General features: G+C 45.8%; 2 protein-coding genes across 3 annotated transcripts in view; both read left to right on the top strand.

Moving 5' to 3' along the window:
- Positions 1–17,339, top strand: part of OXSR1 (oxidative stress responsive kinase 1) — an 87,485-nt gene extending 70,146 nt beyond the window's left edge. The window contains exons 9-18 of the mRNA XM_005527767.3: positions 653–701; positions 3,307–3,372; positions 3,614–3,736; positions 8,239–8,274; positions 9,880–10,071; positions 11,529–11,605; positions 12,445–12,497; positions 12,824–12,892; positions 13,764–13,828; positions 14,685–17,339. Coding sequence (XP_005527824.2) covers positions 653–701; positions 3,307–3,372; positions 3,614–3,736; positions 8,239–8,274; positions 9,880–10,071; positions 11,529–11,605; positions 12,445–12,497; positions 12,824–12,892; positions 13,764–13,828; positions 14,685–14,759 — 805 coding nt within the window. The 3' untranslated portion in view covers positions 14,760–17,339. The remainder of the gene's footprint in view (positions 1–652; positions 702–3,306; positions 3,373–3,613; positions 3,737–8,238; positions 8,275–9,879; positions 10,072–11,528; positions 11,606–12,444; positions 12,498–12,823; positions 12,893–13,763; positions 13,829–14,684) is intronic.
- Positions 17,340–18,653: 1,314 nt separating this feature from the next.
- On the top strand, positions 18,654–24,934 carry LOC102100370 (solute carrier family 22 member 13). 2 transcript variants are annotated; one of them, XM_005527809.3, is made up of 10 exons: positions 18,654–19,051; positions 20,032–20,135; positions 20,468–20,622; positions 20,954–21,122; positions 21,557–21,677; positions 22,274–22,368; positions 22,645–22,859; positions 23,303–23,411; positions 23,556–23,766; positions 24,251–24,934. In XM_005527809.3, exons 1-10 carry the CDS (start codon positions 18,680–18,682, stop codon positions 24,344–24,346), a joined length of 1,647 nt encoding a protein of 548 aa, XP_005527866.2. In that variant the 5' UTR covers positions 18,654–18,679; the 3' UTR covers positions 24,347–24,934. The 2 variants fall into 2 exon arrangements, with proteins under 2 accessions (XP_005527866.2, XP_014112202.2); XM_014256727.2 differs by lacking the exons at positions 20,468–20,622; positions 21,557–21,677.
- The last annotated feature ends 424 nt before the right edge of the window (positions 24,935–25,358 follow it).

Here is a 25,358-nt window from a genome sequence, read left to right as displayed (position 1 = left end):
AATGGCCTTTACAAGTCACTGATTAAACTCTGTTACTATTTAAGCACTGTTTGCAGTGTGGAAAATGCTGTAAGCTGACACTTTCTTATGTAGGCATGAGTATTTAGCAAATTTCTCCTAAACCAACCAAGGGATGTCTTTTGCTTTCCAGTATTTATTCTGAAGTCTGACTTAAAGTGGAAAATAGTTTATACTTGCTCATGTTCTTTTAGACCAAGATTGATCATCCTGCCTGTGTTTAATAGAACTAATTACACACATTTAATGAGGTATCTCTGAAATAACTGTTGTTTGCACAGGGTGATCACCACACTCCAGTGATGATTTTGTGATTGCCATTTTGAATAGATTTTTTTCTGTGATCCTGTTGTTATCTAAGAGTCTCAAGTTCAGCATCAAAATGGTAGCAAATTCTCCCACCAGTCCCAAGTTATTCATTGCTTTTGAACAGAATAGGCCTTGTTCAGAATACACTGAGTAATTTAAAAGATTGCTGGTGTAAAATTTACTTGGAATACATTGATTTTAGGGGAATTATACAGGAGAAGCTGATGCCCTCACGAGATGCCAACAAGCTGCAGCAGCCTGGAAGACCGTTGGGTTGAAAGGGAGCATTTATAATTGTCTTTTCTACATCTGTTTTTATTGACAGACCAACAGCAGCAGAACTCCTAAGACACAAATTTTTCACAAAAGCAAAGGTAAGAAAACACTTCCTAAACTGATTTGTGTAGAGGCTGTAGAAAGGACTTTTCAGAAGCACGATAGGTGTGGGTGACAGCTTTACTGGCAGGAGTGTGGGCTCTTTCACTTGGAGCCAGCAGAGCTGAGTGAATTGAATGGGTCATTGTGAAGGAGCAGAATAAAATCCCTCTTCTGTATCTCCTCTGTATGCTGTTGGTAACAGAAATTATCTAGGAATTCTTGAGCTTTTAAATGTCTTTCAGTGCCTTTTGTGCTTGTTCTTCCCTTGTAATGGTGCCGTTCTGGCTGCCTGTCCAACCATAAAGGTTTCTGCTGCCATGAGTGTAACTTAGATTTTCATAAACTCTATAATCAGTCTGTGTGCAAGGGGCTGAATGAGGCCCACTGTGCAAGAGCTACCTAAAGATATTTCACCCTGTGTTGCCTTATGGAAAGTGAAGATCCTGTGATACGAAACAGTGGGAAACTCCCATTTCTAGCCTTGCAGTGAACTGCCAGCGAGCATTATGTAATTACTGCCTGGAGATTAGTGCATATGCAACGTGCAAGGTCTTCCTGCGGGAGACAGACAGCAGTGACACAGGGCAGGATTTGCATTTCCATGGGCATGGGGAATGTTTTCTGTTTGCTTATTTTTGTGATCAAAGTGCATGGGATTTATAGCAGAATACAGATTAAACCATCAGAAAGAGACTGCATACTTGGCATAGCACAGCAGCATCACAAATTAATCAGAGTAGTTTTCAACTCCTGGATTAAGATGCTTAAATGGAATTGGCCACACCAGGTATCAGTACAGAAGCTGGATGCCCTATTAAAGCTGACAGAAATCTTAACAGGTGCAACTCAGGGGGAGTTCATGAGTTCCTCTTAATGAGGAGAAGCACAGGGACAGGTGCTGATCTCTTTAGTGACTAAGGACCTGAAGGAATGGCCTGAAGCTGTGTCAGGGGATGTTTAGTTTGGATATGAGGGGGAGGTTCTTCACCCAGAGGGTGGTGGGGCACTGAACAGGCTCCCCAGGAAATGCTCATGGCCTCAAGGCTGCCAGAGCTCCAGGAGCATTTGGACAACACTTTAAGGTGGGATTGCTGGGGTGTCCTGTGTAGGGCCAGGAGTTGGACTCAATCCTTGTGGGTCCCCTCTGACTCAGGGTATTATGTGATTCGATAATTCTATGAACCAGGGAAGTCTGGAGGGTGATCAAGTTGATGAAATGCAGAATTTTGCTTTAGGGCAAGTTTAATTAATATCTGGGCTCTTGACAGTATTAACAGGGGTTTCACTGTCCATAGTGGGATTTTAGGCAGCTGCTTAGACTGCATCTGTATGCTGGATGCACATTTGGTGTCCAAAGTGACAAGATGGTTTACACATTGCTGACCTTTCTCCATTTGGTTCTGTGAGTTCTGGGTCATGTTACACAATTCATTGTGTGTTAAATCTCCTTTGTGCTTTTATTAAGCTGCTGGAGAGTAACATATTAGCATGGGTGGTGATAGAAAATTAACATGATTGTAAATGAGGCAGTGCTTAACCCAGCACCTGAAGTGCAAACATGTGCCAGTTCACATTTGGGGTTAAATTACTGTCACACATCAGCCACTGCCAAACTGACAGCTGGAATTTGAGGGCTGAGAAGTGCAGCTTCTATACATCTATACTGAGTCATATATTTAAATACCATCTAGGTTATGTAAAAGTATGGTTTGATAATGCTGAGAGCCACTTACCAGGAATGACAGAGTGTGTCTTGAGACTCTCCATCCTGCCAGCAAGCAGCCATCCTGGGGGAGTTCTGGGAGCTCTGCGTGGGCAGGGACAGCAGAGCTTTCCAATTGCACTGGTGTGATGTGGAATACCCAGCCAAATACCAGGGTGCCAGCCTCAACTGCCCTGCTTCCCCTGCTGCCACAAGTTTGGCCCCACAGTTCAGCAGTGAGAAAATTGTATTCTCAGGAGCCCGCATTGGCCAGCTTGGATCTCTGGAGCAGCCTTGCTGAAGAGGAAATTTAATACAATAAAGTATCACAGCAGTCCCCCAGTATTCAGCCTGTTGTGATCACTGCATGTACTTCCTCTCTAAACATAAATGCTGTACGTTTCTTCAGCCACTTTAAATCTTGCTGCCCCAATTTCTCTTTACTCCAGAACAGAGGGATTCGTGCATCCCATTCTCTGAGGTTTGCCTTTGACAGTTGGACAGGCATAAATTTAGGAGTAAGATAAAGGAAATGGGTTGGATCCAGGTGGTGTAGATCTGCAGGTGGAAGAATGCCAAATGCCTCAGCAGGGTATCAGATACTGCAGTATAATATGTATATTTCCAAATAAATCAGAACAATATCCAGCTCCTCAGTTGTTAATTCCATGTCACTTTGCATAAGGAAAGTGCCACTGTAAACTGAAAAGGTTTTTAGGATTAAATATCACATACTGCAACCCCAAGTAAGGGAGTGGTTAATATCCTTGGGGTAATGGGGATGAAACATGTAAACCACTTTCTGCTAGAAACAGCTTAACAGTTACTTTATTAGAGACAGTGAAGGCATCAAAGGTCATTTTCAGCAATGCAAATGTTTGGTATTCTTTTCTTTGCAGAATAAAGAGTTTTTACAAGAGAAGATGTTGCAGAGAGCACCAACAATCACTGAAAGATCCAAAAAGGTACCGAAAACCTCCTGGGCTCTTGCTGTTACAGTTGTACTATTTTTTGTGCTTGTATTTACATTTTTAATGATAACTACTGCAGTACAGCTTTTTTTAGTTAGAACTATTTATTTCAATAAAATAATCAGACACCATGGCAGGTGATGGAACCTGAAGATGTTCTGGTGCTATTTCTTCTAAAATCAGCTGTAGAAACTGTTTGCTTGAGATTTAAGTTCTGTGTCCTTGTGCTGAGCAGGTCCGGAGAGTCCCAGGCTCCAGTGGGCGTCTTCATAAGACTGAAGATGGTGGCTGGGAATGGAGTGATGATGAGCTTGATGAAGAAAGTGAGGAAGGCAGAGCAGCAATTTCACAGCTCAGGGTGGGTCCTCAAACTCCGCTGTCTCTGGTTTTGCAGTTGTGGTAGGTCTAAAAATATTTGGGGAGCACTTGGCCTTAAGCATGATGCACAGCAAGCTGTAATCCCTTCCCTCGAGTTGGGAGCCGAAGCAAAGAAAGCAGACTGAAGGTTGAAGACATCATATTGATCTTTTGGAAATGTTAATTCAGACAGCCTGCTCCAGTTCAGCATACTAATACACTGCAGCTAGGATATTCCCTTTAAGGGTGCTGACTGCTTGAGATGCTTTCTTCTGTAAGTGTCAGAAGAGGTTTTATCCTACTGCCCTCTCCAGGATGGAACTGATCAATAGGGCTTCTTCTTGTGGCTGATTCCTGAAACATGTAAGGCCTGGTTCTGCCCCCACAGTTACACTGGAATCGATTAATCCTGGTAGAAAACCTCACAGCATCCCTGAAGTCACAGGAGTGATTAGTCTTATGCTTGAAAACCCTCAAGAAAACACCACTTTCCCCTCTCCCAACACATACACAAACCCCCAACAACTCAGAGGAGTAATGCATAATGATCAGATGAAAAATTACAATGAATTTTCAGGTTGTCTTCCCCCAGCAGTCACCTGTGTGGATTTTGACTATAATGGTTTGCCTGGTCCCTTTTCACTACAGCAGGTGGCTGGATGTGGATTCTGTGTTTTAATCATCCTGTAATTGAATTAGTGAGACAGTGAAGGATTTTTAGAGAAAGCATTTCAGTATGAAGGGGAAAAAACATTGGTTTGAAGCATCTATTCCTTTACAACTTCTGTCATTTCTCTTTCATTAGTCTGGCTTCTGTTGCTGTTGTGAATAGACACTTAAATATTAAATGCAAGATTTTGTATCTTTTCAGCTTCTTTTGAAATGCTTGGGTTTTTAAAAACCACTTGATACAGTAAATTCATTATTTGTGACAGCAGCTCTTGTGACTTCTTAAAGAGCTTATTGTGTCCAGCTTCATATTATGCATGATCAAGGAAAATCTCTTGGTACAAGGTGGCTACTGCTGAAAGTCTTTGATGCTTTATAATCTGAATTCTTCTAAATTTCTTTTGTAGGCTAGAATATGATCAAATTTTAGGGGGCAATATTGTCAAAGACCTTAATACTGTTTCAGAGATTATTTAGAACTTGGTGTATCTTGTCTCAAAGCTCAGGATACCACAACTTAGCACTGTTTACTGTGTTTTGAACAGTGCTTACTTGTTTCATTCCTCTTAGGCAGGAAAAAACAGATTGACACACATGTTTACAAGCTCCTTTTCAAGACAGTTTTTCCTTGATGCTTTGATATATTTTCCTTGTACTTATGCTGCCTGTCCCAATCACTCTCATTTGGTTTGTGCTTAGCCATTACTTGTAGGTCTCCCATTCAGCAAACCTTTAGGATGGATGTTGGAGTGGTAGGTCTTAATTCAGTCACCTCCCTGTAGAGGTGTATTATCGTTTTGGAGGCACCCCATGTGTAACACAGCACTCTGGAGCCACCTGTATGTTTCAGGCTCTCAGGAAGAGCACTGTGGCACCTCAGACCTCACCACATGTCTGCCTGGGTACTTGAATTTGATTCCTTTCCAAGCAGTCCAAGACTTGTATCCAAACTGCCAGGTTTTGCCATGAATACAGTGCTGTTATTGAGGCTTAGTGTTTATCCTGTGTTTTTGGTCATATTTCAAACACTTGGTATCAATCTTGCCTGTCTGTAAATCCCTCTGGAATTTTAACCAAGCTGTTGGATAGAATAATTTTTGTTAACTAGGTGGCAGCTTTTTTTCCTGCCCATTGCAATGGGAATGGAGTAGAGAATTTTTAAAGGTCCTTTCCAACCCAAAACATTTTGTGATTCTATGATTCCATCTGTTACCTGCATTTTACTGCTGTCAGCCACAAAGTAAAAGGAGGCCCTGTGGACTGACTTAATGTGCCAAAATACTGAAGTATTAACCTGCATAAAATCACCTATATAAATGAAAAGTGTTGGTATTTTTTACTTGTTTCCACTTTACAGAAAAAATAGGGTGAATTTAGTATGTGCAAACATGTATTTTACAAGTTGCTTCCTAGGACTGTACCTGAAAGCAAGCAAATATTTATTATATCAAGAGCAAGAAATATCTTTTCAATTCACTAAATATAGTAACTTGCTGGGTCAACATTACCTTTTGGATATAAAGACCTTCTGAACTTCCTCTCTGTATTTAAGACCTTGAATTCAAATTAAAGCAGTTGTGCTCTGTGAGCCTTTAAATTGTGCACCTTCTGTTACCCAATAAATCTGTGCAGTGGTGGGTTGTGTGGTCAAATTTTTCTGCTTACTCACATCGTCTTTGATTACACAAGCAAAAAATTAGTTAAGAACTAATCCCCAAAGGCATCCTATTTGTGCCTTAGGTAAATGTTTTTTAATGTTTGTCCTGTTTTCTTTCTGTCCGTGTGTTTCATAAAATCATAGTATTGTTAAGGTGTTGGAAAAGACCTCCAGGATTGTTGACTCCAACTGATAGCCCAGAACCACTGTGCTCACCCTGTTCCAAGTGCCACCTCTTCATGTTTTCTGAACACCTCCAGAGGTGGTGACTGTACCACTTCCCTGGGCACCCTTTCAGTGAAGAAATCTTTTCTAATATCCAATCTAAACCTCCTCTGGTGCCACTAAAGCCATTTCTTCTATTCACTTGTTACCTGGGAAAAGAGCCTGATCCATACCTGGCTGCCCCCTCCTGTCAGGGAGTTGTGGAGATTGAGAAGGTCCCCCCTGAGCCTCCTTTCCTCCAGGCTGAGCTCTCCCAGCTCCCTCAGCTGTTCCTGGTGCTCCAGAGCCATTCCCAGCTCTGTTCCCTCTCTGGACTCGCTCCAGCCCCTCAATGTCCTGCTGGTGAGGGGCCCAAAACTGAACACAGCACTCAAGGTGCCTCAGCAGTGCTGGGTACAAGGGACAGTCACTGCCCTGGTCCTGCTGGCCACACTGTTCCTGACTTGGGCCAGGTGCCATTGGCCCTCTTGGCCACCTGGGCAATTGCTGGCTCACATTCGGCTGGCTCTCACCACTTCTGTTTGACATTTATCTGGATCAGTTGTCAGCTGAGGGGCAGGGCCAAGTTTCCATATTCATCTGTACAGTGCTTAGCACACTGATCTTTCAGACAAGTTCCTTTTATGTAATTCTTTGAGGTATCCAGGTACTCTTGGATATGAGCTTTGTTCCTAGAAGAACACTCCAGCAGCTGTAGCCTGCAGATGTGGATCAGGGCTATTTCTCTGGCAGCAATGCCATGTTTTTCATCCCACCTGGTAACTGTCATGTGAAGGCTGAGCACACTGGGATGGATTTCAGGCTTTACCTTTCTGGCTGTGTAACTTTTTCCCTGACACTGCCTACACATAGTCATGCTGAGGGATCTGTTCCTTCTCCCCCTATCCAGAGGCATTTTTGAAACTTGCTGTTCTGAGAGTAAGACTTAAACTTTTCTCACAAGAATCCTCTGAGTCATATGTTACAAATTGCTTGATCTGCACTCATTAAGGTAGTAGCCTCTATTAGTGGAGAAACTCTCTCAGAGTAGGGGCATGATGAGCATTAATGTTCTGCTGTCCAGCTTGTACTGTCCTAAACAGCAACCTGTTAGACCATTATGTAGAGAAGGAACAGGATTTTTTTTATTCCCAACATGGACCAAACCATCCCACCTATCTCCCACATTGTAATTGGACTTGTTGGAAGTCAAAGTTGCAGGCTCTCTTAATTGCAGGGCGTTACAAGAGTACTTGGTAATTCCTCCCTGCTCATGTGAAACAGGTGGTACAGTGTTGTTTGTTTTACTGATAAGCAAAAGTTGGTCGTGTTGCTTTGCCTGCACTTTCCCCTTTGTTCCACTGGCCTCTTTGTTTCACTGCTAAGTGTACACCTACCTGTCAGTTCTCTGCTTTCTCTCACAAAGAGCACAGCAGAATGCAGGGTCCAAGGGCAGGGAGAGAGCAGGCCAAGGATTTCCTTCTAAAAAGCAGCGCAAAAGCAGGGCTTATTCCCCACTTCCACCCTACAAAGGTTCTGTATGTTTTAAGCAAGTTGATTGGGAAACTACCTCCCTGAGTAAGCAAAGGGAACTTGTTTTGTGGCAGAATTCTTTCTGCCAGGCTTGAGTAGCTTAAAATGGATTTTCCTGTCTTGATGCTTAAGTAATTTGATCCAATCTGAGTGATCTTCAAGAGTCCTGGATTTTGCTAATGGCTAACAGTGATAACAACTTAGGGTATTGTGTGCCACTGTGAAAATACTGACTGCAGGGTCTGAAACGTGTCTGTGCTGCTGGGTGGGACAACATGACAACAAATTGTGCGGTGTCTCTTTTATCTTGCATCCTAATACATGTGTGACTTGAAACAATTATGTAGGTTTCTCATGTTCACTATGGTTCTGACAAGTCCTCCTAGTCAGTAAGCTTCACTGTGGTCTAGGCAATAACATCTTTTTCTCTGTTTTTTTAGTCTCCCAGAGTGAAAGAACCTGTACAGAATTCCGAGGTAAGTTATAACTGCAAATGGCTTCTTGAAAAGATGACTCCTAGTTATTGCTGTTGTTTCAAGGTACATGCTTTATTAGCCTTTGAAAGCAGTATTGTGTGAAGTAGAAGCCAGTATCTAGTTGAGCTGTTTGAAGAGCTCCCTATAAAAGGAATCCTTGGTGTGTAATGCCAAGAGCTCTTCTTGAGGTAAGTTTGTTGTATGTCTTGTTAGCTTGCTGTGGCAAAAGTCTGTTTGTTGCAAGGTAATGAATTGGTCACAAGACTAATCTAAGCAAAACAACTGTCTTCTTGTTTCCTCCTTTAGAAAAAGCCCAACTAAACTACACAAACCCAACAGAACACAACTTTAGGATGTCTGATTTGCATTGTCTAATTCTCTGGTTTGGAACCCTGCTCAGAACCATGAAAGAATTCTGTAGCAATATTTAATAGCAAACACAACTTCAGTTGCAATTTATCATCTTTCTTCAGTTCTGAACTTTCTTCCATTAGGAATATTAGTATGTCTCATCTTTCAGTGATAGGGACAGCTTATCTGCCAGAGACTGTGCTATGTCTGTCTTTTCCCTACCCATGTTGAAAGATAAACAGAGCTGTCTCTTAGAAATTTGTCTTGGGTTGGGCTGTCTTGTTCTTCATTTGTTTCCAAGAAGTGTTTGTAAAGGGAGATTTTGAGGAACACCACGGTTCTGACACTGTAATTTGACATAAATGCTAAATTAAAAAAAACCCTGAAAACCAGAATCCCTTTGGAATGAATTTTCCCACTGGAGGTCTCCTGTCCATGTTTCCAGTGTTGAAGGTGATTTATATTTCCTACAACCTGTCAGAGTAAGCTGGAGGGCACACTGAAGTGCCATCAAGCTGACAGTTTTTTGGCTCCCATGCCAAAATTGGTTTCTCTGTACTGAATAAGAAAAGGTAAAAAATAGATTAAACTTCCATTTAGCTCTTTTTCCCACCCTCAAATTAATTTCATATGCATTTTTTTTTTTTGGTTGGTTCATGGTTTCGTTTTTTGCAAGAGACCAAAGTCCAATCCAAATCTTCTCTAGTGTGATTTGAAGAACTCTGAATTCACTTTCCATTGATACCCAAATTACTCTGACAATTGCTTGGTGAAAGGCTCAGTTGTCAGTAGTTATCTCATTGCTTTGCTGAGGTTCCTTCTCTGAAAGGAATAAGTCAAAGCAGGGTGCTTGGCTCTGAGAGCATGGCTACTTGGAAATACAAGTACGACTCAGATTCCAGGAAAGAGGGAGACTGAAGGATAGGGTGCTCTCATCCCATCTGGATAGATCTGTGTACATGCAGCCTTTCACAGAGTGTAATCTTTGTCCAAGATCCACAGCCATGCTGATATCTTGGTTTACTGATGAGTAAAACTTGCAAATGTCAGGTCAGAATGGGTCCCTGAACATAATGACACATTAAACCCCTGAACACCAACTTGGGATCAGCATTAATGTCCTGGAGGCCTGGGAATGCTCTTAGCACTGAACTCTAAGTGATTTATGTGGCAGAGAAGCACTTCTGGGAATGCTGGTGCTTGAATCAGAACTCTTGAGTTCCTTTTCTCACTAAAACTTCTTTTTGCTTGCAGCTGTTTCCATCAGCTGAGCCTCCAGGTCCTTCACTCAATGCTCCAGCACAAGCACCTACTGAACTACCTCAGGCAGCAGGACAAGCACCTGCACAACCTCCAACTGCTGTACCTCCACCCAGCCAGGCTCCTCCAGCAGCCCCAGCAGCAGCAGCAGCCCCAGCAGCAGCAACAACCCCAGCAGTAGCCCAGGTAAGAGCAGACACCCTCCCTGCCAGCTTTCAGGTTTGCCCGTAGCTGTTCTATTCCAGATGTGCTACAACAATCTGAAACAGTGGAAGTTTGACATATTCTTGGTGATATTAAAGTAACTTCAATACTTAAATCAACCCCCTTCAAATCTCTTTAAAAAGGCCAGTATTTAATCCCTGAATTTTATCCAGCAGTTGAAAGACCAGCAGCAGTGAAGGCTAGAGCAGTGTTGGTGTCAGTGACACTTGGGATATGCACTAGCAGAATATCTGCCACTAGTGCTCAATACCTTATTTATTGGTAGCTTGTCCTAAGCTGAATTTCATGAACTTGTGTCAGTGTGTTCTTCTCTATAGCTCTTAGTGTCAATGTGCTCTATTTTATAGCTCTACATATGTTCTTCCTGACAGCTCTGTGTGAGTGTGTTGTTCTTTATGGCCCTCCTCTGGTTCTTGTTGCTCACTGGTCTGTTTTGCAGAGCTCTGGGTTTCTCCATGAACCCTTGTTCATTTTCACTGACTTGGCAGTTTTCAGCTTCAACAGAAACCAGGTTGTGATCAGAAGCCCTGAGCTGCATTGCTGGAGCAAAAACACCTTGGAGTAAAATGCTAGTCTTAAACAAAGGCTTATTTTCTTTTTCTCTTGTGAAAAAACAAGTGATCTAGATTGAGAATGCTGGGTCAAGGCTTCTATGCTTAAATGATCGGCCTGGTGTTGTGTCTGTCTTGTTCCTGCAGGTATAAAACCCTTGCCTCAGCATGGGCAGTACAGGTGACTGACCCCTCTCTGTTTTATTTGGGTTTTTTTGGTGGAGAGTGAATAAGACTTAGGTCTGTACTGGAAATATCACAAGTGCAGGGCAACTTCTGGATCGTCCCTACTGGAAATCTGCTGCTAACCAATACGAAATTATTTGATTACATGTTCCAATAATTACTCAGAAATAATTTAGAATTGAGAATAGGTAGCTATAAAATTGCTGCTAGATGCTCTTTAAAGGCTTTGATTTCAGTGGAAAAAAAAGGTAACTGAAAGTACATGCTAATCTGCCAATTAAATTTTTTCCTGATACAGTTGTGTCAGGTTTTTAAATCAGATGTTTGGGGCAGGGATTAAAACATAGGAGGTCTTGAAGCTGTCATGAATATCCAAAAACCTTAAGTTTTAATGCAAAACAAGTAATCTTTTTACATTTTGCACTTCTGAAGTCTCCTGCCATTTTGGTATTTCTCAAAGTTTTGCAGCTTTTGCTCTTTTCAAGGCAATTGCAGAGACTCTGCTGTTTAAGTATGAAGTTTTCCTGGTTCATTGGTCTGTCGTCTTTCTCACTGTAGTGCCGTGATTCCAAAGATGAGTTAAACTTTTACTTGTATATATAGTTGATCAAGGTTATCTCTAGTTTTAAAACCAGAGCAAGGAATTGCTAACCTGCTTAAAATGATATAATCCCATTGCAGGCCCCACCTACAGCCCCTGCTGCAGCTCCGGTACAGGAAGATGTGAGAGTCCCCATCAACCTTGTATTAAGGTTAAGGTAAGGACACAAAACTGACCTGTTCTGTTAACATGAGCCTTTGTAGAGAGGCCCACTAGCACTCTTCTGTGCCTTTTCATTAACAGGGTGGTGGTTAAGTGCCTGTCAGCTTGGATTTCATCTGCTCTTCTGAAACCATGACTTGGAAATGCATTCACTTCAGTTTGGCAAAATCTGTGTATTGAAAGAGGTTTTGATATTTGTGCAAACATTGCTAATCTCTCATGGAGAGGAAGGAGGAGGAGCTGGGTTCCCTAAAAGGATTCAGGGATCCAGGGATTCTGGCCCTATGCTGGATCATCTTAATCTTCACACACAACTTCAGATTTCAGCCAGTTCTGAGTGAAGAGCTTTTACCCAGTTCAGAGAGTGGATTCTGGTCTGTGTCACTAGAAACAGGCAGAAACACTCATTACACATGCTGCTGTTTCTCATTAAAAGAACCTGCCTCTCATCTCTGGAGGCATCCTCGTTGGTTGGCGTTGGAGTGGGGATTCTGAGCTTCATTTCCGTAATGTGTGTGTATCTGCAGCCAGTGAGCACTTCCCTCCTCTGAACATGTGCTCCAAGGGCATCTCTGCTGAGGGATGAGTTGCTGAGACAGTGGAACAACATGGCCTTGTACCAGAGAGGTGGCACTCATCCTGGACTGGCCCAGGCTCTGTCAGCCTGGGAGGCAGACTGTGCTGCTTCCACATGCACATCCAAGTGATGAGTTTCTGCCTTTGAGGGGGTAGAATGCAGTGAATTCAAAGACTGATTATTCATTGACAGCACTCTCCTTTGGCTATCATGTCATGAAATAGTCTCTTTTATATAAAATTCTCTTTTTTCCACAGGAATTCAAATAAAGAGCTCCATGATATTCGGTTTGAATTCACCCCAGGGAAAGGTGAGCTGGTGGGAAACTGCAGTGTGTGAAGGGGAAGTTTGGTGTTGTGCTGTTGTGTGAGTGTCTGTCCACAGTGCCTTCCTAAAGGACTTCTTGTGGTTGGGCTTGGAGCACTCCTGTAGAACTCAAATGGATATGGCTAAAGTGAAACCCTTCAGTGAATTCCAGAGAGTTCACAGCACCTGGTGTGCACCATGGTATCTATCTTTTGTAAAGAACACTTCTGCTATTTGGTTTGTACAAGCTCCTTTAGGTTTCTCTGTGGTGCCTTCACCAGCTGGACAATTTCTGCTCTGTGGTGATGCCTCTTGGTTTTTCCTCAACAGATACTGCAGATGGTGTGTCTCAGGAGCTCATTTCAGCAGGTCTTGTTGATGGCAGAGATTTGGTAATAGGTAATTACAAATTATTTTTTCTGCTCTAACTTTTTCAGTCATTTTTTGCATTTAAAAATGACCTGATTAGTGGGTGATAAGAAAATTTCCTCTGGCCTTGATTCTTTACCCCAGTGGCCCTGCACAACTGCTGTCAATTCTGGTGACAGTTCTGTGCCAACATGTAGGCAACCTCCAGTTCACAAGAAGATGATTTAGTTGGTAACATTGTGAAGCAAATGTTCCTTGTAATGCAGAATGAAGTCTAATTGATTCATTAGCCAGATCATTATCATCTAAAAGAGATGCATCACCATACTGCTGCACAAGCCTGTCCTGCTCACAGGTCCTGTGCAAGAGAGCTGTGGGACTGGAATCAGCCAAGCTTTTTGGGTTTGATTAGGGCTGTGAAAGGAAGTGTGAGGTGCACATGGCCTGGGGCAGCAGCATGAATTGTGTGGGGAGGAACAGCTGCCTCAAACAGCAGTTTGCTAAGTAAATGTATCCTCCTGTGCAGCAGGTGAGACTTAACGGTCAGCACTGCCTGTGTATTCCAACTGCAGCAAGCACAGCTGTTCCTTGTACACAGGAAAGCTGCTAGTGCAGAATTAACTGGATTTCCAGATGCAGTTGGGCATTATTACTATTGATCCCATCACATCCTGGGGAAAATAACTACCTCTGAAAGACTAATGTAGTAACAATAACAGCGTTTTCACAGTTCAAAGCTTTAGGTTTAAGTAGACTGAGTCTAATTAAGTCTTAAACCTTTCCTTATCAGTGTAAATTTCAAAGTTTGTTAAGTAATAGAAAGAGAACTAATGAGTTCGTAATGTTTTTCTACAGCCTGTCCTAATATTTTCCCATTTTCTTTGTGTCTGTGTGATTTCAGTTGCAGCTAATTTGCAGAAAATTGTGGAAGAGCCCCAGGCAAACAGATCCATCACTTTCAGACTGGTATTTATTGCTGTTCCCTAATTGATCAAGTTGTCCCTTGAAAGGAGAAGGAATTGCATGTAGATGTTTACTGCAGGCACCTGATGTATGCACTCTAAATCCTCCCTTCTTTCCCAAAGCTTCTTACTGGTTGTATAACTGTAGGCACTGCAGGCTCCCTGCTTGTATCCTCTGAGCAGCACCTGGGATAAATAAGCATGAGATGATGTGCTAATTAATGTATATAAATGCTGCAAAGGGGTATTTTTGGGGCTTGGGATTTGCACTTGCAGAAATATTTCAAGGCATGTGGATGGGCTAAGAATTGCCACAGATTCCTTTCCTGGAGGAAGAGAATGAGGGAGAGTCCAGATACATTGTCCCTGAGGAGGAAATGGGGAAATGAAGAAGAAAAAAGGAAAATAAAAGAGTAGTGGGCCAAAGGAGAGAGCCAAAACTGAGAGTAGAGCAGGTGAATCTTTCAGAGGTGGTGAAATTTAGGGGGGTTACAGTGGCAAAGTGAGGGCATAACCAGTTATTGGGAGTGAAGCAGTAAGTGCTCTTATTTCTTATTCTTCCTGTAAAGAGTTTTCACTTCTTTTGCCCCAGTTATTTCAAATATAATCATACAATGTCCAGTTGGAGCAGACACTGGCAGAACTTCAGTCCCAGCCCTACAGAGTTTCAAAAATAAAAAAAAAGGGCAAAAATCCAAAAGCACTCAGTTTTAACTTTGGGTAGTGCGAGCTGCTGAATACAGTGCAAAGCTGTCCTGTGTCTGTTTCCTTCCCCCACCCTGTCTGATACACCTGCCTGTGGCTTCTGCTGGAAGGTAGAACATGTGTGTTGCTATTTAGATTTCTGTTCCTTGTTTCAGGCATCTGGTGTTGACGGCTCAGAAATTCCGGATGATGGCAAACTTATAGGATTTGCACAGCTCAGCATCAGCTAAACATTGGTCCCAGGAGATGCTTCCCAACAGAGAACCCACATGTGCATATTCGTAATGCTTCTGTTAGCCTAAAAAAAAAAACCACTACTGCCAAAGAATTGAACTACAGCCCCCTTCCTAGAAGCTTTAACATTTTCCTTAATAGGATCACAAACCTTCCTGAAATTACCGATGACGTTTACACCTTTTGTAAACAACTCTCATGTTTTTGTATCTGTCATCTCAAACATGCAGACCCAACACGTCATTGCCTGCATGTTCGTTTTATTATTGCCTTACTTTAAAGAAAAATACTACTGAGTACGAAGCAGGGGGTTCCACTGCTCTGATGATCTTGCCTAAGTGTTTGCTTACATGTGGTTTCATTTTTTTTTCACTTGCTATTTTTGCACAAGTTTTAATACTGAACGGATTTTTTTTTTTTTTTTTTTTGTTCTTTACCTGCTTCTCCTTCTGTCTGAAACACCAATGTACATGTTGTTTGGGTCACCTGGAGTGCTGAGAAATCTGCTTCTCTTTGGCTGTGTGTTTTAAAACTGCTGGTTTGAATGCTTGCAACTGAGAATGCAAGCGGAGTCTTAACTCGCAGGAGGGAGAACTGCCTTCCCTTGTGTTTCTGTTTTTGAGAAGTTCTTTGAGGTGTTAGAAGTCAGCTTCCCTTTGTAAACTGCCTTAATTTTTTTTTTTTTCTTTATCATTTTGGTTCTCTCCACATGAGTGCCAGGCATGGCATGAGGGCTGAACCTTTTAATTTACATTCAGCAGTCCTTCCTGCTGCTTTCATTCTGCATCTTAGACGTAGTCTGTTCTTGAAGCAGACCAGGGAGGCATTGCTGCCTGGAAACTGGTCTTTCAGACGATGAACACAGTATCCACGCTCACAGGGAGAGGTGATCTATGTCACTCTGCCTTTGGAACAGATGCACTTCCAAGTGTCCCTGAAACCCAGTTTGGTCATGCCTGGCTGGCCTCCCAACGTGTTCCCCAGTCCTTTGCAAGCTGGTACCCATGGAACCATCCCTGTCGTGTTTTACAGCAATAAAGAATCACCAGTAGAGTGGCTGTACTGGGCAAAAGCGGGCGCTGGGTTTGTCCCTCCTGCACTAAATCCCTTGGGTCGTCGGGCTGCGCGCCAGCCCAAGCCTCGACGTTTGATCAGGATGTCACTGCACCCCTGTCACACACCTATTTAGCTTTTCTTTCCATGTGGTGTTGAAGTTGAGTTTCTACATGAATAATATAAATTATGCTCTGAGTTTGATAAGAGACACTTGTAATGCAATATGTGAATAATAAATGGTGTTGACTCTTTTTTTTTCCTACTGTTTCACAGTTGGCCTTTGTAACTGCTCTTGGCTCTGGAGTGTTTTCTACACAGAAATTGTAAGTCTGTAATTTAACACGCAGATGGAAACGTGCTTTGTTTCCATCAGACACAAACAATGCAGAAACAGAGCGGAATGACTAGGTTCAATTAGGACTTTTGTTCTGTTGGTCTTTTTTTTTTTTTTTTGTAATTTCCATGTCTTCAGATGAACAATCTGTATTTATATCTTGTTCTCTATGAGCAGCTGTGGAAGCTTCCTGAATTGTGCATGTTCTTTTTTTACCGCCCCTGTTGCTTGTAGCCTCTGGGTGGATATTGGGTGTGTCCCCATGGGCTGTTTGCAGCCCCATGGCTGGATGAGTGTGAAGGGGAGGGAGAGTAAGATGAGGATTTGGGAGTGAAATCATCCCAGGGTGCTGAGCTGATGCTCTCCAGAGCCCAGGAAGCGAGTGCCCGATAGCAGGGAGTTGGTGGTGGCCAGATTGGCCAAGTGTGTGTTGGCACCATTCCCTGTTGCCTGACACAAAGCACTCCCTACGGTGTCCCCTATTGAGCTTGTTGGCTTGGGAAGAGCAGGCTGGCACCTTGATTTTCCCATCACCCTGTGCTCAGTGTGGATGTGTTGGGAGCCTTTAGGATACAGAGACAAGGTAGTTGTGGTACAGTATTATTTTTCCTCTGCCTGCATGCCCTGGGGACCTCCTCGTTCATTTGTGTACTGGTGCTGAGGAAGGTTAGGACTCAAACTGCTCAAATGGAACAATGCAGCATCTATTTATTGTTACTCCCCATTTTCCCAAAGCCAAGACTAAGAGAGCTTGAGCTCATGCTAACCCAAGGTTCCGTAGTTCTTTAATGGAGAAAATAAGCGGGTTTTGCTCTATAGATCTCCAGATCTTTTGGGTAGGGATCCAAAATATTTACTTGGGCTATTACAGTGCTAGACAACTGTCTTTTCTGATGTTGTTCCAGTAAGTGCCAATGCTGTTCATAATTGTTTTCCAGTGTCATTAAGAATTTGGTTTTTGTGCAAATTTCTGATCAGAACCTGGAAGCAGGTGGTAATTTTCAGTTAGTTCCTACTTTTAAGGACAATGCTCTGTTAATGAAAACGGATCCTCTTCACAACTTTGGTGTATTGTAGATTATAATGAAAGATGTAAAATAGTCAGGCTTTTTTTCCTTTTTTGGACTTTGTATTTTACTGCATGTGTCTAATTTTTAATCAATAAAGAACAAATTGTCCATTGCCAGCTGTTTGATGTGTGGTTTGCTTTTCAATGGGTTGGATGGTGTGTCTTGAGGAAAGGGTTTGGCTGAGTGGTGTCTACAACCGCTGGGGCATTTCTGTTTGGGGTGGTAGGAGGTTTCACAGCCCCCAGGAAGACTCAGTGGGGAAAGGGAGATTAAGTCCAGTCTAGATGGGGCTCTGAGTAACGTGGTCTGGTGGGAGGTGTCCCTGCCCATGGCAGGGGGTTGGAACTGGATGAACTTTAAGGTGCCTTCCAACCCAAACCATTCCCATGAGTGCATCTCTGCAGGAGTTGTGTGCAGAAATGGTGCCAGGAGGGCACTCAGGATGGTGTCCTGAGAGTTTGTCTCCAGCTGAGGTTTGCTCCAAGCTCTACATGCCCTGTGCAGCAGGGAATGAGTTTCCCCTGTCCAGGAATGCCTCAGGATGACACAGGCTGGTGTGAAAGTGGGAGGATTTATACCCTGACAAGCAGTGAGAGCATGAACTGTTCTATCTCCTCTCCACAATGATTGTTTTTTGTGGGTGCCCTGGTCAACCCCAGTGGGGCATCCATGGTCTGTTTTCCAGTGTGCTTTACAATGCCCTTATTATGGATCTGTGGGCAGAAGGAGTAACCAGGTGGCTCATGGACATCTCAAAGGGGCCCCAGGCAAATGCTTTTCCTACATGAGGGATGGGCTGAGCAGTGCTGGACTCAGTTCCCGATGATCATTTTAGGCATTTGGGTCTCAAGCACCATTGCCCTGTGTCAAATTTCTCCCATCTCTTTACCCCATCTCCAAGTCCTCCCTGCATTTACCCCCAGCAGCCTGCAGGGTGGCCCACAATTGGTGGGAATGGGGGACATCCTGTGCCTGGTTTGCTTGTGTTGCACAGGGAAGATGCAAAATGTAAAGGAAATGGCAGCTCCCGTCCCCTGGCATCACAATGAACTGGCTGCTTTTCCTCATCTCTGGTTCTGCCCACCATTTACATAATTCCCTTTATTCCTCTGGGCCATTCCCAGCTCTGTATCATGCTGGGCTTGTTTTGGCCCCTCTGAACCTTGCTTTCCTGAGTGGTTCAGCAAATGTAGCTGTTGCAGTCACTGTGGAGAAATCTGTTCCCTGTCCATTCACCTGGCCCTGGCAGAGGAGGTGGCTGAGATTCCCTGAAACAGGGGTCCTTCTGCTCCAGCCAGCCCTGGCTGTTTGTGGGTGGCACAGGGATGATTAATATATTACATGGTGTACTTCTAGTGACTGCCTATGAGTGCAGAGCTTATCTGAGGTTTAAACATTAATTCCAGCCCTCTGGGAAGTCTGTCCCGGCACTGTCCTGTCCCAAACACAGCCACCAATGTCAGGTGTCGGGGAAATTTTGAAAGCAATTGGTGATTTTGGGCGATTTCAGAAATGCTTGGTGTTGCTTTCTGTGATCCCCTGCCTCAGTGTGGCTTTCCACCAGTTTTGCCAGCTTTTCATGGTCCCGTTTGTGCCTCACCACTGTGACACCAGCTGGATCCGCGCCGTCGGCCCCAACCTGACGGAGGAAGAGCAGCTGAACCTCACCCTGCCCCGGGGCACGGACGGGGAGTTTGAGCAGTGCTCCATGTACTCCCCAGTGGACTGGGACCTCCATTCCATTGTGGCCTATGGGCTGAATGACACCGAGAAGTGCATCAATGGCTGGGTGTACCCCTCAGACCAGCCACCATCCCTGCTCACCGAGGTCTGTATTTGCTGTTTGATGTGCTGGGATGTGGAAGGGATGGGACACCCAAATGGCCACAGTTCCCCCAGAGCTGGTGCCTGACCACGGTGCGGTTGGGATTTACAGCAGGTGTGGCTTGGCTCTGCCACACAGGCCCCAGGTGTAGTCCTGGACAGGTCTAGGCTCTGACAGATGTGCCAGTGGGGAGATGAATCACTCCTGGAGAGACCTCCTGCCCCTGGGTTTCCCCATCCCTCTCCATTTGGGGGTTAACCTTTCCAACTTAGTATCATGGAATGGTTTGGCTCAGAAGGCTCGTTTAAAAGTCATCTAATCCAAGACAACATCATAATTGTTAGCTGAGAAAGATGCTAAATTAAGATAAAGGAGAGTTGGTTTAGATTAAATACTAGGAAGAAATTCTTTGCTGTGAGGGTGGTGAAGCCCTAGCACAGGTTGCCCAGAGAAGCTGTGGCTGTTCCATCCCTACAAGTGTTCAAGGCCAGGTTGGATGGGGCTCTAATCTGCCTGGGATAGTGTAAGGTGCCCTGCCCATGGCAAGAGAGTTCAAATTATATGATCTTTAATCCCCTTCCAACCCAAATCATTTTATGGTTCTATGATCCTTCCTATGTCTCTCTTTCCACTGATGTCCTCTGGATGCTGGCAATTGCAGGACATCTCTTTAACAGGAACTGTCCCGGGAATCAGCACTGCATCCATTCTTTCTCCTCTGGGAGGTCAGGTGGTCTGGCAGGAAGGAAGCTGCTGCTTCTATCCCCAGGCCCACCTAAAGCAAAATTTTCTGACCAGGAGGCTCCCATGGGTTGGTTGGGCTGGACGAGGGGGACTCCAGCAGGTCCCAGTGCACAGGAGAGGGACCCCACTGAGTGCCCCAAGGGTTTGTCCCACTTCTGACTTGTGTGCCCTGTGCATGCTATGGGGATTCACATCCTCGGAAGACGGGATACCAAAGCATCTGTTTCTCCTTTCTCCAGTTTGACCTGGTGTGTGACAGGAAGGACCTGAATGACATTGCCCAGGCCATCTACATGGCAGGGCTGCTCCTGGGATCCATGATCTTTGGGCCTCTAAGTGACAGGTGAGGAGCCACAACCCCCCCTGCCCTGGATCTGTGCAAAGCCAGCACAGCACAGACCAGGTGGTGTGAGCCTGTCTGGACTGTGTACCCTGTGCATTTTGTCACCACTTCTCACTGACAGGGACCCTGACCAAAGTCCTCAGGTCCCATGAGGGCACAGCCACACAGGGAGGGGAAGGGAGAGAGACACAACATGTGTGTGCAGTGCTTCACTTGTCACCCCACAGTCTATTCTGAGCCTTATCAGGGTGATAAAAATCACTGCATAACCTGCTGGGTTCCTTGCCATCCCCATAGGGTGTCTCCATTGTGTCTTCCCTGTTTCTCTCCAGGATTGGCCGCCGCCTGGTCATTCTGATCTCTGTCTTCCTCCAGGGCCTGTTTGGCCTGGGAATTGCCTTTGTGCCCCATTTCTATGTGTACATGGCCTTCAGGTGTGTCGTGGGGGCCTCCGTGTCAGGGATCACCATGACAATACTGGCCTTAGGTGAGTAGGATGCCCTTGGCCTGGGGCATTCCAAGATGCAATAGAAAATCTTCAAAGAAATAAAAACATTCATGTTTGACTAGAAAAACACACTGATGAGGACAGGTCTTGATCTTCACTGTCCTTTGGTACTTTGGCAACTTCTCAGGCCTCAGTAAGAGCTTTGGGGAGCATCTCTCCCCAGCCAGTGCTCAGAGGAGGGCAAGGGGACAGTGTCCCAGCACAGGAGGTCAGTTTAATCCTCACCTGCATAACAATTCTTCAGGGAAAGACCCTGTTTGCCTCAAGGGAAATCATTTGGATGACTCTGAGCCTTCTTTCTTCCTTTCAGCTACAGAATGGATCGGTGTCTCCTCCCGGCCAAAGGCAGTGCTCACTTCTCACTGCTGTTTCGCCATGGGGCAGATGATTTTGGCTGGTTTGAGTTATGGGATTCGCAACTGGAGGCTGCTGGAAATTGCAGGATCTGTTCCTATATTTGCCTTTTTCTTCTTCATTGGGTAAGTAGAATGTGGCCAGAGCTCATGCAGATATGACAGCAGTGTGAGGGGTGGGAATGAGGAGGTGGCAGCAGCTCAGAACCAAGCTGGGCCTTTCCCATTGGAGTGCAGGTGCTGGAGGAGCTGCTGCAGAGCTCAGCACATCTCCCTGGGCACTGCACTGCTGAGAGCAGCAGCTGCTTTGCTTCAGGTCTTCAAATGTAGAGCCTAAATTTAAACTTTACCCTAAATACATTTTGGGTATTTAGACCCATTGATCCTATGGGCCATCCACTTTAGAGTTGGGCTTGATGATCCTCGTGGGTCCCTTCCAACGCTGAAGATTCTGGGTCTGATTCTGTGGTGGCCAAGGCTTGCTGGACATGGTCCCAGAGAAAGGGGCTGTGGGGGGACTCAGCAGGACACAGCAGCATGTCCTGGCCTCCTCCTGGCAGGGTGCTCCCAGAGTCAGCTCGCTGGCTGGTGACCAAAGGCAGAATCGAGGAAGCCAAGAAGGTTCTGCAGAAGGCGGCAGCCATCAACAAGCGCAGCCTCCCACCAGAGCTCCTGGAGCAGGTACTGGGGGTTCCTGTGCTCAGACACTGCCCTGCGCCTTGCAGCAGCCCCTGGAGCTCAGCTCATCCCACAAACGTCTCTCTGTTCCCACCGGGGATGCTCTGGCCATGGGCTGCAAGGGACTCCAGCTCCTGCTGCATCACACGGGGACGAGGTCAGGGAAGAGGCCCAGCTTCTGCTGAGGCTCAGCCTGGAGCTTTCTGGGGTCGCCCTGGGCATGTGGGAAGGACTGAAATGCTTCCCTTGGCTTCTCTCCTCTCAGGGTTCCAAGAGTGTGACTGATGAGCACAGAGTGTCTCTTTAGTCTCAGGGTTTCCATGCAGAAGTGCCTGAAGGGGAGGGAGTTCCCTCCTTGCCCACCCCAAGGGTCCTACACTGGGGAAATGTTCATCCTGAGGAACCTCTCAGTCACCACCCCTGTTCTGGGCACCCAGAGCACAGAGGCACGAGCCCAGCCCCACTGGGCTGCTCTCCCTCCTGGAGCTCTGGGGGTCACAGGCCTCTCCATGAGGCTTTCCATGGTCTGCAGGTGGCAAAGGAGCTGGACATGGCTTTCCTTTTCCTGCTCTGACTCTTTGACTTCCTGTGTTTTGAAGCTGAAGCCTGAGAAAGAGGTCAAGTCTGGAAGTTTCCTGGATCTCTTTCGGAAGAAGCACCTGCGGAAGGTGACTTTAATCATGTCATGTGCCTGGTAAGACATTCCCTGATGCATTCTTCCCAAACTTCTAGCTGAAAGAAAAGAAGGGATTCACCTTGTGGGTTTTTGAGTGTTATTTGATGGATGTTTCTGCTTCTGGCTGTTTAAGATGCTTTCTGGGAAACGTTATAGGATTTCCAGCTTTGGCAGGCCTGTGGCATTCATCTGGTTTTACATCTCCTTGGAAATGCTGTAGCTTAATCATTGGAGATCAGTGCTACATTCCCTCATGGCTGACACCTGCTCAGTGCCACCCTGCCTGCCTTTCAGGTTTGTGAACAGCTTTGTCTACTATGGTCTGAGTCTGAACGTGACAAATTTTGGCCTGGACATCTACCTGACTCAGCTGGCCTTTGGAGCAGTGGAAATCCCAGCCCGTGTTGGTTGTATCTTCATTCTGCAGAGGTTTGGGAGGAGGAAAACACAGGCCGTTCTCCTGGTGCTGAGTGGCCTGGTGTGTCTGATCATCACCGGCATCCCTGAAGGTGAACAACCTTGTCCCATATGGAGAGGACATCCACTGGGACAGGGAGGCACAGAGCCCAACCTTTCCCTTGCTGGTCCTGTCCTCCCAGCCAGGGTGGCTCACACCCCTCTAGGCCTGAGCTGACCCTGGCCACAGGGGCCTGGCTGAACCCAAAGGGCCCATTCCAAAAAACAAAAACTTTTCTTGCTGATAGTGATAGTGGAGAGCAGAGCTGAGCCCCTGTCAAAAGAGCTGTGCTCTGGGAAAATCAATACCTGGGGAGGTGAGGTGGTGGATGCAGAGTGCAGTGAAAGTGGCCACCAGGCCAGAGCGGCCTGGTCCATGCTCAGACGCTGTCAGAGGAGGTGGCTCCCTGCAGGTGACACAGATGTCCCAGTCTCCATCTGTGAGCGGTTTTGAGCCCTCTCCCATCCCATAGCAGCCATCTCCTCCTCCCCTCAGACCAGCCCATGGCAACCACCGTCCTGGCCACCATTGGCAAGTTTGCTGCCTCAGCCTCCTTCTCCACCTCCTACGTCTATGCTGCCGAGCTCTTCCCCACGGTCGTCAGGTGAGCTCTCCCCACACATCGAGCTCCCCTCTGCCGTGGCTGGCAGCGGTGACGGGGCAGGAGCCCGGCTGTCCCCATGGCCACGCTCAGCCCCGTGGTGGCCTGGGGTGCTGAGCGCTGCCCACACCTCCTGTGGCCCCACAGGCAGACGGGCGTGGGGCTGTGCTCCATGGCTGCACGGGTGGCCGCGATCCTGGCCCCGCTGGTTCGTCTCCTGGGGCAGCACCACCGGGCCATCCCCATGGGCATCTTCGGGAGCGCCCCCGTGCTGGGGGGGCTGCTCTGTGTCCTGCTACCCGAGACCTGCGGCACCGACCTGGCAGATGGCACAGGGGACGGCCACCCCCCGGCTGAGGTGGGTCCTGGGGCTGCCTCTGGGATGGGGATGTGGGGATCCAGTACTGGGAGGACCCCTTGGCCTTGCATGTGCTGGGGTTTCTTTGGGGGTTAAAGAGGTGGGAGGGCATGGAGTGGAGCTGTCCCACTGTGGAGAGAGGGGAGGAGTCCCCATAATCCTTCCTGTGGAGGTCATCCCTTCATTCCTGCCCTGGAATAGAACAGCCAGTGCTCCGCTCTCCTTCCTCTGCCCTCCCCAGGGAAGCGCTGGGGCTTTCTAGCAACATTCTCTGGCTTTTACCCTCTCATAGCTCCCAGCCCCCATTCCCCATGGAACCAGGTGGAATTGCATCTTAATACTTTTGTTGTCTTGCTGGGAGAAGGTGCCCACAGGAACAGCAGGGAATGGGATCCAGGCTGCTGAAGGCTGCCTGTCGCAGGGACAGCTGCTGTCAGCTCATTGCACACCTTTCCCTGCTTTTACACCCTTTTCCTTTCATCAGGTCTGCGAAAATGCCACCAGCAGTTCTCAGAATGGGGAGGTGAAAGGAAAAGGTGGTGGCCAAGACAATGAGAGCACGAAGACCACGTACCTCTAGATGGGTCTGCAGGTGGTTGTGGATAAAGGCAGCCCAGTGCTGTGGGCACTGAGGACAGGCAGGGTCTCTTCACCACAGGATACCACCATTGCTTAGGCTATCACTGCCAATTCTTGGGTTTCCTTGTCTCTTTTGCCTTCCTGTATCTCCCTCTGTAGCCTGTCTTCAGGCACTGCAGGCTGTCACTGGTGTCCAATAGGGCTCTCACCAGAGCAAACTGGGTGCTTTTTCCTTGAGGGAAAAAAGAAAGAAATCAAGAATTAGAATGAGGCACTTCCTCTTCATTTTTCCTGTTACGTCTCCAGGACGATGAGACTGTAAACTTTGTCCAGTGAGGCACCCACCTCTTGCAAGAATGAACTTGCAAGAAAGAACTGGGCTGACTAACAGGAGAGCTGGAGCAGATGCAGCACTGAAAGCAATCTCACACCTGCAAGGAGTGATTTATCATGACTGTCTAGCAAGATCATCCCATTCTCATTAAAAACACTCCTTTTTCCTTTTCCTTTTCCTTTTCCTTTTCCTTTTCCTTTTCCTTTTCCTTTTCCTTTTCCTTTTCCTTTTCCTTTTCCTTTTCCTTTTCCTTTTCCTTTTCCTTTTCCTTTTCCTTTTCCTTTTCCTTTTCCTTTTCCTTTTCCTTTTCCTTTTCCTTTTCCTTTTCCTTTTCCTTTTCCTTTTCTCTTTTCCTTTTCTCTTTTCCTTTTCTTTTTTTTCTTTTTTTTATTTGCGATACTCCGCTGAGAAAAAAAAAAGATGTGATCATCTAACAAGCAGCAGAATTTTCTCTTTAGTGCTGGTGGCTTGGAATTGACGCCTGTCATGATACTTTGGGCATGGAAAATGGTGCTGTTAGGCTGCAGTGTGGGACCAAATGGATTTGTCCATTCCAGGAAACTGAGGGATGCTGTGACGGTTTGTTAGAAAAAAGTACAAATCTTTCTGGGAAATGTCAATTCTTTTCTACTCTCTCCTAATCTATTCATTTTTTGCTGGATCCATTTTTCTTTAAAAG

Source organism: Pseudopodoces humilis, chromosome 1 (assembly GCF_049639895.1).
Source record: "Pseudopodoces humilis isolate 2021_Gansu_Grassland_sample_001 chromosome 1, ASM4963989v1, whole genome shotgun sequence".
Taxonomy (NCBI): Eukaryota; Metazoa; Chordata; class Aves; order Passeriformes; family Paridae; genus Pseudopodoces; species Pseudopodoces humilis.
The sequence above is the reverse complement of the archived record's forward strand: the minus strand, read 5'-3'. Positions and strand labels throughout refer to the sequence as shown.

What these genes read in the sequence shown, in the direction of transcription:
- LOC102100370 (XM_005527809.3), top strand. Translation starts at nt 18,680, where the DNA reads ATGTCAGGTGTCGGGGAAATTTTGAAAGCAATTGGTGATTTTGGGCGA. An exon ending in CACCATCCCTGCTCACCGAG is followed by an intron (nt 19,052 to 20,031) that starts GTCTGTATTTGC and finishes TCCTTTCTCCAG; the next exon opens with TTTGACCTGGTGTGTGACAG. An exon ending in GCCTTTTTCTTCTTCATTGG is followed by an intron (nt 21,123 to 21,556) that starts GTAAGTAGAATG and finishes TCCTCCTGGCAG; the next exon opens with GGTGCTCCCAGAGTCAGCTC.